Below are 14742 nucleotides of genomic sequence, written 5' to 3' on the forward strand. Positions count from 1 at the left end.
CCAAAATGTGGCGTCTCGTTGTTTTTTCAGCGTCTCGCACAAGAGTGCCGCGGTTTTTAGACACCGTGTCAAGTTAAAAAGAACTGTTATAAAAACGCATCTCGAGACACCTGCTCTTTTCGTTACAGTACGACTAGGTTTCTATTTAGCGCAAGAACGTGTTCGATGTGAACGCCCCCTAAGACGGCTTACTATGCGATAAAATTAGTGTGCAGTATACTGTATATATTTGCTAGTAACTAGGCTAATTATTATCCTATACACTGAAAGTAGAAACCTGCCATTTTTAGTAGCTACCTTAAGGATCACTTTTTACTTTGATCTAACCCTTACAATTAATTTTGTGTAATCGCATTTGTCAGGTTGATTTAGTCAGATTAATTAGCATATATATTGCACGAAAAGGCCCCTTTTATTTAATATTTATCATGTCGACACATTGTTGTACGTACAATGCCGCCCCCTGCTGGTATAAAAGTGTTAGATGGTTCAAGAATTATTTTCATTGAGAAGAATTCCGTTATAGTGAGTGCGGACGGCGGACAGCGGTCGGTGCTTAAACCGACAACACGAGTACATTGCAATCATCAGGCCTCAAAGAAACGTTGTGCATCAAAACGTGTAACGTTTCTTTAGCTATTAAAGTATTTATGGAGAGTGTCGCCTTTACCACCACCAGCACACTACGAGAAGGACTGAAATTTAATGCTGGGTCCCAATTTTCTCGGCTCGCAAAAACGTGCACATACTGTAAATGCATAGACCAGAGAAAACGCCTCCAACTTCCAATGTGATGCATCTGCACGAGAGGAATATTACGCGACTAAGATGGGTAATAAGCAAACGATATTTACTGATGAACAGCTAGACGCCTATCAGGTAAGAGACTCCGTCGTCTTGTTTGCGTTTTTCAAGACAATTTTTAATTTTAGAATCAAGCATATGTTAGAAAGCAACAACAAAATCAAGTTTTGTGCAAATATGTTGTTCTTTCTTTCTTTCTTTCTTTCTTTCTTTCTTTCTTTCTTTCCAACATGTAATTGTAAAAGTCAAGCCATCCAATCATTTTGGAGGCAATTCCCTGGAGTATAGTTTATCATAGCCTGTTACATTCTGCACTTTTTCTTTTGTTTATAAAATAGAGAAATTATTAAACATTTTATTCTTTATTGAAACAAATTGCTCTCTTTTAACCTGAAACAGCAATAAGAATCAAGAGAAATTAAAAGGTGTTGACAACAATGATTATTCACGTATTCATTTACAAGAGGCTTCACATTGTTCTTAATTTATTGTCTGCTGCACAAGCCCCTTTACTGTCTGATAGACAGTGCACAATACAGGATGCACTTTTGCATGGAAATGCAGGAGAAAGGTTTTTTAGACAGGTTTTACACAGGAATTTGACACATACTATAAACACACTGTATAAGCATTGTGCTTGCCCTGCTTAAGCCCTAGACTAGTCAAAATCTAGATGTTTACTTTTATGCATCTTGACGATACTCTTGAAACCAAGTACTGCATGATGATCAAACATTAGGTATTTTCATTTCAAACCACTTTTGGCAATTTCTCTGTTGTACCCTGAAATGTAAAATATGTCACATATCACACCAGTAGCATTTGTTCTTTCTGTGAGGCTTGACATGATTCCTTGCACTTTATGTGGTCACTGAGGTATATGTGAGGATATCTGATCATATTGTTCGAAAGCGCAGATCCTCCTTGCGTGTGAACAAGTGACAGCTTTTGTCTTTTGTAACAGTAGACTGTCATGCTTTGGCGAAACATCATCTTAGTCTGCTGCTCAAAGAAGGACTCAAATGAAGTTTAAATATTAATCCCCAGTCTACAAAGATACCCCGAAACCTAATTCTGAGTTGTCAACTGTGGGATTGTCTGCGAGCTTCCGCTGTCAGAAGCTTCATTTTCCTAATTTTTAATATAACAGAATTATAAAACATTAATTTTGAAATTCTGGTAAACACAAGTATGGATATGCAGACAAGTTGGGAGTGTAATGTAATTGGTAAAATTTGGGAAACTTGAATGGTAGCCATCTCAGTTTCCCATTTGCCAATCATCAAAGCACAATGTACAATACCAAGCATTGTACCGATCAATGACTGCTAGCAACAATGGAGGCCTCTCCTTGTTGTGCTCTTTAATCACTGATTTGTATCTGGATCAGTGGAACTTGGCCATCTGGCTGATAGACCCATTCCTCAAACCAGCCAAGTTTTACAGTATCAAGTCATTTCACCATGCTGTGAAAGAGAATCAGGCTATTGGGGGAGAATCTTGTAGAAAATGTGTTGAATAATCCCACTTAAAAACCTGTTTTCTTTTTCTGGTCTCCAGTGTTTTGTCTTGCATTGGCGTATGTTTTTAGGGAATAATGTGATGTATACAGTATATATTAAAAAACATGTGGCTCCATAGTGCCAACATTTTACAAAGTCGCAATGACCGTCTTTTGACAGTGCTTCACCCGGGTGGGTAGATGGCATGAAGCAATGGCCCGAGGTGAGTTACGTTCATATGTTATTATGACAGCCAACAACTACACAAGTTGAGCCTGATCTAATTTTAACTACAAATAACGCTTAATATGGTTATTGTTCGCTGTCTGGATGGCTAGTTTCATGGGTTTTTACTTTGCTTCATATGGAGACCGGAACCAGAATACAGTTTAATGGGAATAAGAATCAATTTGGTGCTGCCCAGGGGTTGGTCAGGAAAACTGAGGCAGACTGATCTCACAGTGAAATCAGAAACAGCAGGTTGACTTTTCTTTAGCTAAAATTGGTCTGTGCATACCGTAATGTGAAACACTGCCACCAGTGAAAAAAAGTGGTAAGTGTTGTTGGGTGTATGGGCATGTATGAGCTGCATTTTCTGGGTGAAATGTCCACAGAGGGGTGCCAAAAGTGAGTTGTGAAGCGTGTTGTTTTTAGCTGTACAGGCTGTAATACAGTGAAGAGTACTGCTTATTTTATAAACTGTACCCCCCAACTCAAACCCCAAACCTAACCATAAGTGGAGTAAAAATGTAACATTAGAGGGGAAAATGCAACCTCCAAATTGCGCTTGTCACTGATTTTGCGAACCTGACTGCTTTCTGGTTTCAACGTGGCATCCGAACCCAGGTCTCCTACTCTGCTGACGCAATGTGCTTCCGGTCGCGCCACAAGGGATGGTAAGCACACTTAAGCTGATGCAGAAATGTCTGATAGGTGATGGTTCTTGTCAGTGAGTCTGCATAATGTGGCCGATCATAGGGTACTGGAACACTCAGAAACAACATGCCGACTTCCTTTGTGATCATGTTGACTGTGGATAGTGATATGGGGTTGTCAAGCTCCAAATAGGACAATAAAGAAGCATCAAGATTGTCCAAAGTAGTTTGTTATATTGTGATTCACCTGGGAGTTGGTTGGTTTTGTTCATAGTTTAGAACTCTTTTATTTAATCCCTATTGAAGAAATTAATGGGAAAAATACTTCCAAGACTATTGAAAAAAGTGGACGGACATTATTACACTCTATTGGTTCTTACCAATAGCGTTTCGATCCTGACACATCAAGTTGTTTGTTTTGACCAACTATATTTATATTGTGGCGGAACGACCCGCCCCTCTCTCTGGTCATTATCGCCCCGCCTTTGAGGGACTTTCTTCAGCCAGGCTCACAAACGGAGCCAAATAGGCAGGAGAGAGGAGAGGTGCAACTTAATGAGCATCGTTTGGGCAGGGGATGATGAGGCACACCTGATGTGAGTGGAGCCTCATCACCGCTGCCATTAAAACGCAGGGTACACCTCTCCTCGGGGAGCTGGCTTCTATCTCCTTGTGTGCACACACTGGCGTCCTCACAGGTCCAGGAGCAGAGCAGAGCGGGGAGGGTACCGGCCAAGTAAGATGCTCTGGACTCGCATCCCTGGACCCACAGCGTGAATTAGATGTGATCCAGAGGGATTGGAGCATGCGTCGCAGCCGACGGGCATGGATGCTGGGCCGCCTTTCGCCTCAAACCGGGAAGCATGAGCCGCCTCTCACACCCTGGAACATAGGAGAGGAGCACGTGCCATCTCCGAGCCGCCACCCATGTCCTGGCCCATCCCATGGACACTCCCCCTTCCTACACAGAGATTCCCAGATTCACTGCGAGGGTGCCAGATCCCCCTTTCTTTTGGACACTATTTCTCCATGGAAACTTTATTCCCCTTTTTGGACATTTTATGTTCATTAGTATATTGATAAAAAAACGCCTCTCCGAGGTCTGACGCTACACCATATGTGCCTGACTCTTGCTCATCCTGCCACAATATGAATATATCAAGAGTGGAGGACTATTGCTTAGCTACATTCAGGATCTGACTGTACCAACATATATAGGGAAGCAGAGAGAAGGCTCTTATACTTTTAGATTATGCCTGTATGACATGATTAAAAGAATGTATATTTTTTTGCCAAGCAGCCATTTCTTTCTGTGCGCACATAATGCCATTACTAGATATGTGGGCTACGCTCTGTCTCTGGAAATAATTGAACACCAGGTCATCTATCCTGTGCACTAATAACTCGCAGCTGTGGCCTTACCTCACACCACATAGATACCAACATCAATATTTCAAATTAATGAGCAATTAACAGTACTCAAAGGCTAATGCACGTAAATCATGGAACAGTCTGCCAAGCTGCTCCGGTGATTTGGAGGATGGTTATTTTTTTGGCATAATGCAATCTGGGTGTGTTGCATTGAGCAGGGTAAACATCATAAAAGAGAGCTAAATCATTAGCTAATAAATCTGACAGTGCTGGATGGCACTGCTACAGTGAGGATGGTGAGGTAAGAAAGGAGGTCCTATAGTCAGGTGGATTGTGCCATGCTACAGAGATCATATTGCCAGGCCTCATTTTGTGTGTGGTTTGTGACAGGTGACACTTATCAGACACAGAGGCAGCGCCTAAATGAAACCTAAGAGGCTTTGTGTTCTCATAAAAAGGTGTTGAAAAAGCTGGCAAGGGGCTCATGTGTTAATCCACGTGCAGTCATGCGATATGAATGCAAGACTCATGCTTAACATGTTGGAGTAGTGCCTAGTGGTAAGTGCATGTGTTCAGACACATTGAACCATAGCATTCATATTACAGACGAAATGAATTTGAATCTGGTTGGAAAGTGGAAAAAATATATCTCATACTTAACTTCCCAATTCTGGAATTAAGCCAACATAATCACATGGGATATCAACATGCTGGTTCCGACTTCCGAACGTTTAGATTTAGGGTTGGGGTTTGGGAGTAGAGTTAATAAAATATGCATTTCTGTTGATTGTATTATATCATTTACAACTAAACATACAACTCGATTTTGGTGCCACCCTGTGGACATTTCACCTCAACAACACTTCCAGCTACAGCCACTGGGGGCAGTGATTCGAATTTTGGTTAGCACAGACTGATTTCAGCAGCAGAACTTTCAAACTCCTGTCGCCGAATGCACAGTATGATCACTTTGATCAAGCTCAGGGTTTGAGCAAGATGTTGTTGGAATGCATTTTTATGGTATTGCCATGAAATGTTTTGGCATTGATGTTCAGAGATGTTTTCTAAGGAATTGATTTTCTTCTCTCTCTCTCTCTCTCTCTCTCTCTCTCTCTTTCTTTCTTTTTTAGGACTGCACTTTCTTCACCCGAAAGGAAATCCTTCGGTGAGTATGGTCAGCCTTTGTTTCTCATCATTAAAGGTGTTTTATTTTCATTGTTAAAATACCTTCTCCTATCCCAGCTTAATATGACAACTATAAATAAGTCTTTCGTTAGTTGATTATCCCAAAAAGTGTAAACACAGTGGCTGTGTGGTGCTATTGAAACTGCTTTGTTTGACTGAGCATCCCGACCAGCCCGACATAGCAACATTAGCTAAACCAATGCTGTGAGTTTATCTGTTAGTCCAACCAATAGAAGAGTGTTTGGGAAAACTGTTTGAATGCAATTTTTATTTTTGCAATTCTGTTTGGTGGCACTTATACTTACCCCTCGTTTATAAAAAGAAAGCTGTTACAGAAAGGCATTTACACGGGGTCAGTCCATAAACGTTAAAATACTGTACACACAGTTTCAAAAGTTTGGTCACAAGACATAAACAGTAGAAATGTTAATATGATTTTAGTGTGATAAAATCAGTTACTAACCTTATCTGTGTAAATTTATATCCAATTTTAGATATAAAATTGGATATAGGGTTTCGTGTCCATGACACAGAAGTTGTAATACTGGATATAACTTTACACAGGTAAGATTAATAAGCAATTTTATCAGACTAAAATCATGTTAGCTTAACATGTACTGTATAATGTTTACATCTTGTAGCGATACTTTTGAGGTGCTTTGTTGTTTATGGACTTTCCCCATCCACTTCCATTGTAAGTTCCTTAATTTAATGACGATTTTTGCTTTTTTTGTATACAAAGGACGTTGTACAAAAGTGCTGTTTGCACAGTAACAGATTGTGTTGGTATTTTGTGTTCTACTGGTTTTTTCACCTCTGTTGCACCCTTCTTTTCACAGTACACTGCCTCTTACTAACTACGTCTAAGGCCTATATATCTCTCTGACCTCTTCCCCCGTTCATACAACTTATTTTCCCCCTCTCAGCAGTTCAGCTCCAGTGATATTCATGCATGCCCATTCATACAGTCCACTCTGCATTTAACAGTCTGCTACTTCATTAGTATTCCATTCACAGCCAGTGCACCATTTGTTTCAAATTCATATGGTTGCTCAGATCAGACCAGAGAATCTAATAAAGAGAACTTCACCATTAATAAAAGTTTCTTCTTACGAGAATTTTCTCTTACAGTATGTAAACTACTCTTATGCAGATCTAATCTCAAGCTCTGATCCAAAACCTAGTGAGCTGCCTCGCTGTCTACTCCCTAGTCCATACATAGGCTGTGGAAGCATCCTAAATGAAATGGAACCTCATAATGACTTATTTGGAACACTCTATAAGCAGCAACACTGTGCAGCACATGCACTATAAAATCGCTACTCACATACAGTAAACAGGAGAGTCGATTTACAATTAAGCCATGAGTGTATGACATTAGCATGTTGCTAAGCTAACAAAGTGACTCTCTAGTAAGCATAAAACACATAGAACACACAAATATTGAGAAAAATAGTCAAATTTTATTTACTCAGAACAATAATTATTTAATATAATTATATAATATTTATAAGTCTTTTCTCTTTTTTCACCCCCAAAAAATTGTGACAAAGAGCATGTCGCAATGCACTCTTGAATTGCCTTACCTGTGAATGATACATGCAATGTTCCCTTAGAATTTTGCAAAAAGAGTATATCTCAGAAGGCAGCAGTGTTGCTGCTAGAGATGCACTGATGCATCAGCCAAAATTTAGTCTCAGTTGATAAAAGGAGTTATCTGTGCTATCGGACATTGGCTTATTGTTTATAAACAGCTGATTTATAATGGCCGAATATTTCTTGTCAAAAGGGCGCAGAAAAATGCATCAGACATTTAGCCTTCAATTAATGCTGTGTGCAAAAGAAAATGGGTCTGTTCCAAAACTTAGTGAGCTGCCTCGCTGTCTCTTGCCTACATAGGCAGCTGTCTTTTATGGCAGCATACCTGCTGAAATGATGCCTCATAAAAGACCGATTTGGAATGCAGCTCCGCGCATCATTGAAATAGCACTCCTCATGCGCAGCGCACGGGAAACTTGACTCGCAACTAATTTCAATCAAAGTCGTTCTAGCAAGTCAGTCCACTGTCTTTGGAACGCTCTAGGGAGGCTATTTCCAGTCATGCCAGTGCAGCTCCTATCTACTTGAATGGAGAAAGACCAAAATCTAAAAAATGGTTGGTCAAGATTACAATCAAAGAACATATTTCAAATCAACAATAAAATCTGACAGTACTGGAATTATAAATTGTGATTCTTTACCTCATATTATGCTAAAAAAATTGCAATTTTCCTTGCTTGTATAGCTAATGCGCATGCGCGCTCTAAAGTTGATTGACAGATTATGACTGTGTCTAAAAGGTGATTGGCTTTTTTAACAGTAAGGTGGGACTTCCTTTCTTACATCCGTTGACCATTGGGCGTTTAGAGCTCCTTGGTTGAGCGTTCCAATTTCTCCCATTCATTGTAATAGAAGTGGCCCATTTCTGCTAAATAATCTCCGTTTCAATACAGGTGACACAAGAGAAATGACACAATCCTCTAATGAATTGGGTGACAGTTAGGGCTGTCACGATATCAGATTTTCACTACATGATTATTGTATCCAAAAGAATTCACGATAACGATATTATCACGATATCTATAGAAATTTTGAAAATAATAATAATAATAATAATAATAATAATAATGCTATCAGTCAAATTCATCTTTAACTTTGTTTGTAACCATAACTGAACAAAAGCGTACAAAAAGAACAATAACACTTAATGGCAACCAGATGAACAGATAAACAAAAGATCCACAAGGTCAAGGGCGTAACAGCCATGAGGGAAGTGGAGGACACGTCCACCGCACTCTTTAAAAAGGTGATTTTTGTCTGCCACACTTTTCCAAGCAAAACCCATACTGAGTCCAAATGGTAGATTTGTATACAGTATTATTTGCGTTTTGTTTCTTTGGGCTGATTGAGCGACCATCCAGCCAATCACAGGTAAGTTTTATGAGCCGAAACAACCCTTACGTAATAGGCCATCAGTCAGACAACGCGGCTCCATTCATTTCTACAAAGTTGCTTTCAACAATACTCATTTATCGGCATTGATGTTATTCATAATCTAGAGATGAGGAACACACAAATGAGAGTTACTGTATTTATCGGCATATCGTTCTTGATTGGCAGCATTACGTGAAATGCACTGCAGAAAAACAAAACAAAGGACAATCCTTCTTTTAAGCACACATTGTTAGTGGAGTTTATATCAGCGCATGAGTGTTCATTAAGTTATGCTTTTTACATTATATTTGTGAGGTAATAGTTTGATCGGTTGTTTTTGCCAATTTAAGCACATTATAGATCTGTGTTATATATGTAAAGCTATTTTTAATATCAGCTCCTGTTTTTTATCTCTGTGTTGGTGTGCAGTCGACAAACTGTAGGAAAAAAGATAGATCTGCTGTATTCTTAGAACACTTAGGCATTTTACTGAATTGAATTGATATGTAGACACGCTTTTGTATACATGAAAACATACAGACGTTATTGAAACTCATTATAATTATTATAAGACTATTATTGTTATCTTTTGATAAAAGTCATGCTCAGTAGCTCACAAACTGTAGGGAAATGATAGATTTGATTTGTTCTTATAATGCTTAAAACCTCTACTAAAGTCTCTAAATAGGTCTGTAGACACATTTTAAAGGATTAAAATTTTATTTTGATTGTTGATTCAGTGACTAACTAATTCCACACAAGACACTCATTTGTCACCACCTTCTGGTATCACCAGAAATGGTCACTGAATCATTAAATGGATCTGAATGAATTTTGGTGAATGTAGTCAAAACACTCAAGCCACTTGGATACATTTAAATGGTTTGAAACAACAAACCATCTAAAAAAAAAAAAAAAAAAAAAAAACTAATTGAAAGTGATCAAAATGTACAAGATTAACAGCATTTTCTTTCATCTTCATATCACGTAAAAAGTGCATCTGGAAAGTATTCACAGTGCTTCACTTTTTCCACATTTTGTTATGTTACAGCCTTATTCCAAAATTGATTAAATTCATTATTTTCCTCAAAATTCTACAAACAATACACCATAATGACAATGTGAAAGAAGTTTGTTTGAAATCTTTGCAAATTTATTAAAAATAAAAAACAAAACAAAAATCACATGTACATAAGTATTCACAGGCTTTGCCATGACACTCAAAATTGAGCTCAGGTGCATTCTGTTTCCACTGATCATCCTTGAGATGTTTCTACAACTTGATTGGAGTCCACCTGTGGTAAATTCAGTTGATTGGACATGATTTGGAAAGGCACACACCTGTCTATATAAGGTCCCACAGTTAACAGTGCATGTCAGAGCACAAACTAAGCCATGAAGTCCAAGGAATTGTCTGTAGACCTCCAAGACAGGACTGTATCGAGGCACAGATCTGGGGAAGGGTACAGAAAAATTTCTGCAGCATTGAAGGTCCCAATGAGCACAGTGGCCTCCATCATCCGTAAATGGAAGAAGTTTGGAACCACAAGGACTCTTCCTAGAGCTGGCCGCCCGGCCAAACTGAGCGATCGGGGGAGAAGGGCCTTAGTCAGGGAGGTGACCAAGAACCTGATGGTCACTATGACAGAGCTCCAGCATTTCTCTGTGGAGAGAGGAGAACCTTCCAGAAGAACAACCATCTCTGCAGCACTCCACCAATCAGGCCTGCATGGTAGAGTGGCCAGACGGAAGCCACTCCTCAGTAAAAGGCACATGACAGCCCACCTGGAGTTTGCCAAAAGGCACCTGAAGGACTCTCAGACCATGAGAAACAAAGATTGAACTCTTTGGCCTGAATGGCAAGCGTCATGTCTGGAGGAAACCAGGCATCGCTCATCACCTGGACAATACCATCCCTACAGTGAAGCATGGTGGTGGCAGCATCATGCTGTGGGGATGTTTTTCAGCGGCAGAAACTGGGAGACTAGTCAGGATCGAGGGAATGTTGAATGTAGCAATGTACAGAGACATCCTTGATGAAAACCTGCTCCAGAGCGCTCTGGACCTCAGACTGGGGCGAAGGTTCATCATCCAACAGGACAACGACCCTAAGCACACAGCCAAGATAACAAAGGAGTGGCTCCGGGACAACTCTGTGAATGTTCTTGAGTGGCACAGCCAGAGCCCAGACTTGAACCCGATTGAACATCTCTGGAGAGATCTGAAAACGGCTGTGCACCGACGCTCCCCATCCAAGCTGATGGAGCTTGAGAGGTCCTGCAAAGAAGAATGGGAGAAACTGCCCAAAAATAGGTGTACCAAGCTTATAGCATCATACTCAAAAAGACTTGAGGCTGTAATTGGTGCCAAAGGTGTTTCAACAAAGTATTGAGCAAAGGCTGTGAATACTTATGTACATGTGTTTTTTTTTTTGTTTGTTTGTTTGTTTTTTCCGTTTTTTTTATTTTTATACATTTGCAAAGATTTCAAACAAACTTCTTAATAATAATGATAATGTTATAATAAAATAATGAATTTTATCCATTTTGGAATAAGGCTGTAACAACAAAATGTGGAAAAACAAGCGCTGTGAATAATTTCCAGATGCACTGTACTATGAAAACTGAATGAAAAGTTATACTTCACTGAAAAAGAATCTGAATGAATGAACATTTGTCACAATGCCAACATTGTTCTGTTATTTTGTGTATAATTTCTGTGTTACATAAATACATAAAACACTTTAATTATGCCTATACACTTTCAAACCATACAAAAACATTAAAAAAAATGATTATACTGCTGCAGGACAACCCCTGGGCATGAACACGAATCCTCCATTCATCTGTATTTAAATAGCAGAATATTTTTCTCTCAATGGAGACATTTACACTGGATTATTTTTTTTTTATTTTTATTTTTTTAAGATAATAATAATAATTGCAAGGATTCATACCTGTGAATGTTAATCCGCTTCAGTAGTATCTATAAAAGCATTTTTAAACACCAGTAAACTTTCAGTAAAATTAAAAGAACTGTGATTGGCCCATCCTGGCCAGCGCTGAGAAAAGTAATAGGTACTATGTTTCAGTGACAAGACTGAGGGTTGAGAGGTTGGTGACAGGCTGTCCAAGTTCCAAAAGCACCATACAAGGCGTCCTTAACTCTTGTGTCTTATATACCAATTCTTCTGAAGCCATCCGATAGTGTTGTGTGAGGGTCCGACCGAAACATCAGGATTAATTCATCATTTCCCCAATTTGATACTGGCACGCGAGACATCTTTGTTTACATAAGCACAGCTGAGAGCACACCTGACACTATTACATGCTTTGTGCAGTTCGCACTGCGGTGCCTGCCAAAAGTTAAAACAAAGCAGGAGAAAAAGCAGAGGTGTAGAAATTGCACACATTGGTTCTTGCGTGTATTGTCACTATCTTTGCTGAATGTGTGAAAGTGATTTGAGAACGGGTCAGTCTTGGGGACCAGATAGTTATTGGCGCTGGATTATTTACGATATTTTCATATGTGTAGTATTAACATGATATCAGTATTTCATTTTTTTAAATATCACGGTTATCATACAAATATCACATATAATACTGGTATATTGTGACACCCCTAGTGACAATGACAGCAGATTTGCAATTTGTCAGCTTTGCACTTCTAGAATTTCACAAGGCTGAATTACCGTAAAAACATTTAATTCAAGTAATTTGATTACTCACCTTTAAGCTCGACACAGCAATGACAAGTTTTTAAAGCTAATGTGGAGGCTGCTTCAGCTAAATGGAACAAGCTTTATCTTCAGAATTCAGTTAATGCGAGTTAATAATGTGCTTTTTGTTTCAGTGTTTTGTTTAGAACTGAGACCAGTTACTGATTTGAAACAAGGTAGCATAAAAAAGCAGAACCACCAAACTATTGGTGTTTGTATTGGCAGATGTTGTTCTAAAGAATCAGATATCAGTATCGGCACCAGGAACTAAAAACGAAATGTTTTTCATTTCGGTTCGTTCTGAGCAAAAACTGTATGTTTTTGTTATGGTTCAAAAGTTCCGTAGCCTCCCTTCCAAATGGTAACTGGTTAGAACAAAATAAAAGAACAGTTAATAACGTTCTTTTTAAAATGACAGTACTCTGCGCTAAGGGGTGGGTGAAATACCAATTGTAGTGTTGCCAGATCTCGCAAGAGAAACTAGCAACCTGGTCTGGAAAACAAGCCCAAAATAAGCCACTTGCCTCACCAAAATAAGCAAAAATAAGCAGTTAATATTTTTTCCTGTGTGGTGGATTTATCAGCATAGAAATCATAACAAGCATACTGTTAAAAGTTAAGTATAATTTTAGTTACAGATTGGCTTCTCAGCCAAAACCTGGCATCATCAAATCTGTATTAATGCATCATATCTAACAATGATTCAGTGAAGACTTGGAAACAACTGAGAAAAGTATTTTCTACCTCTAATAATGTTTTCATGTGCATGTACAGTATACTGTATGTTGTAATTACACATAGTTGTTAAAAGGTGTTCATTCACAGAATGCAACATCCACAACGGGCAGTTAGGCAAAGAAATGTGTGATGCAGCAGTTTCCTTCAGGATCAAAGCACAAGTTTTATTTTTCACGCAACATGAAGTGGTGTAGTTCCAAAAATTTACTGTGATAAACCCTTTGGCCTTTGTTTTCATGAAAAATTATTGGAATGAAATGAACCGGTTATCAGCATTTAAAAATAACGTTTTCACTCCTGAATCATTGAAAATCACTTTATTCCCATTTTTGGTTACATTCTACAAAAAAATTAGTTTGTTTTTGGTTTTCGTACCTTGAACCGTTTTTAGTCCCAGATCGGAACACAAAAGTGGCTGCCTACCTTTTGGAACAGCCTTCATATTGAAAGTGCACCTATGATGCCTTAAAATTCTATTTAGGTAGGCAGCCCACAAGGTTTTGTTTTCAAAACAATTCTAATATCAAAACACCAATATTCAGAGATTTCCAACCCACAGGAAATGCTTGAGCACATTGTGTTCTAAGCCAGCAGAGATTTGTTCTGGTAAAGAGAGAGAGAGAGATTACATCCAACCAAAATTTATAGCCCTGCTCTGTCTGCAAGTATGTGATTTCTATGCATTGTTTTTGTGACTCTGTCAGAATCTCCCCCCCGATAGGCTGTGCAGCAAAGCGTTGAATTGACTGGCCACCAAACATGACATTGTCTCAGTTACAAGCCATTATTGCAAATGCCCACCAGTCCCTGCAGAGTCTTTCCTGTGAGCCTGTCTACTGTATCAGTACATACTGTATATAAAGCAGTAATGTTGGCCCAATGCAGCAGTGTTCGGTGGAGCTGTACTAATTGGATTTCAATCAGAAAGGTTTGTTCCTACGATTAATCAGCATGAGCTACAGGCATAAACTACAGCACATCACTCAGTTTCTCTGCCAGCCTCAATTAGACCATGTGGCTGCCCTCCAAAACTAGAATTTTCTGTATGTAGCCATTCCTCAAGGCAGGAGTTACAGACACTGAACATGTTTGTGCAATCCTATGCCTTATTTTTGGGAATGCGTTTATGTAATTGAGAAATAATGTATTTCAGATTAAAGCGAAAAATATGCAAAAATGAAATTGTTCCTGCATCATAAATACATTGTTATGCAACAATATGATAATTGTTTCTTATAAGGTTTTTAAAGCAAAATAATTTGCAGTATATATATATATATATATATATATATATATATATATATATATATATATATATATATATAACATGTAATCTTTTTGATTATTACAATCTAATAATAATTATAGAGCTATTTACAACAGCACCGTAATATTCTAGCATAAACAAAATCATCCAATTAATAAACAATGAAACATCAGCAGGACAGTTGTGCAATTAAACAGATTAGATTAAAATGCTTGGTTGCATTAAACCTGTCATAACCACCACAACACGCACACACACACACACACACACACACACACACACACACACACACACATTCTAGATAAAGTG

The 14742-nt window shown here is 38.6% G+C and overlaps 1 protein-coding gene across 2 annotated transcripts in view; it reads left to right on the forward strand.

Annotated features, from left to right (window-relative positions):
- Positions 1-571: 571 nt before the first annotated feature.
- The window catches only part of LOC127437731 (calcium and integrin-binding family member 2-like), a 45350-nt gene continuing 31179 nt past the window's right edge, over positions 572-14742 (forward strand). For both annotated transcript variants that reach the window (XM_051692840.1, XM_051692838.1), the window contains exons 1-2: positions 572-879; positions 5683-5717. In XM_051692840.1, coding sequence (XP_051548800.1) covers positions 829-879; positions 5683-5717 — 86 coding nt within the window. In that variant the 5' untranslated portion in view covers positions 572-828. The remainder of the gene's footprint in view (positions 880-5682; positions 5718-14742) is intronic.

Source organism: Myxocyprinus asiaticus, chromosome 48, assembly GCF_019703515.2.
Source record: "Myxocyprinus asiaticus isolate MX2 ecotype Aquarium Trade chromosome 48, UBuf_Myxa_2, whole genome shotgun sequence".
NCBI lineage: Eukaryota > Metazoa > Chordata > Actinopteri > Cypriniformes > Catostomidae > Myxocyprinus > Myxocyprinus asiaticus.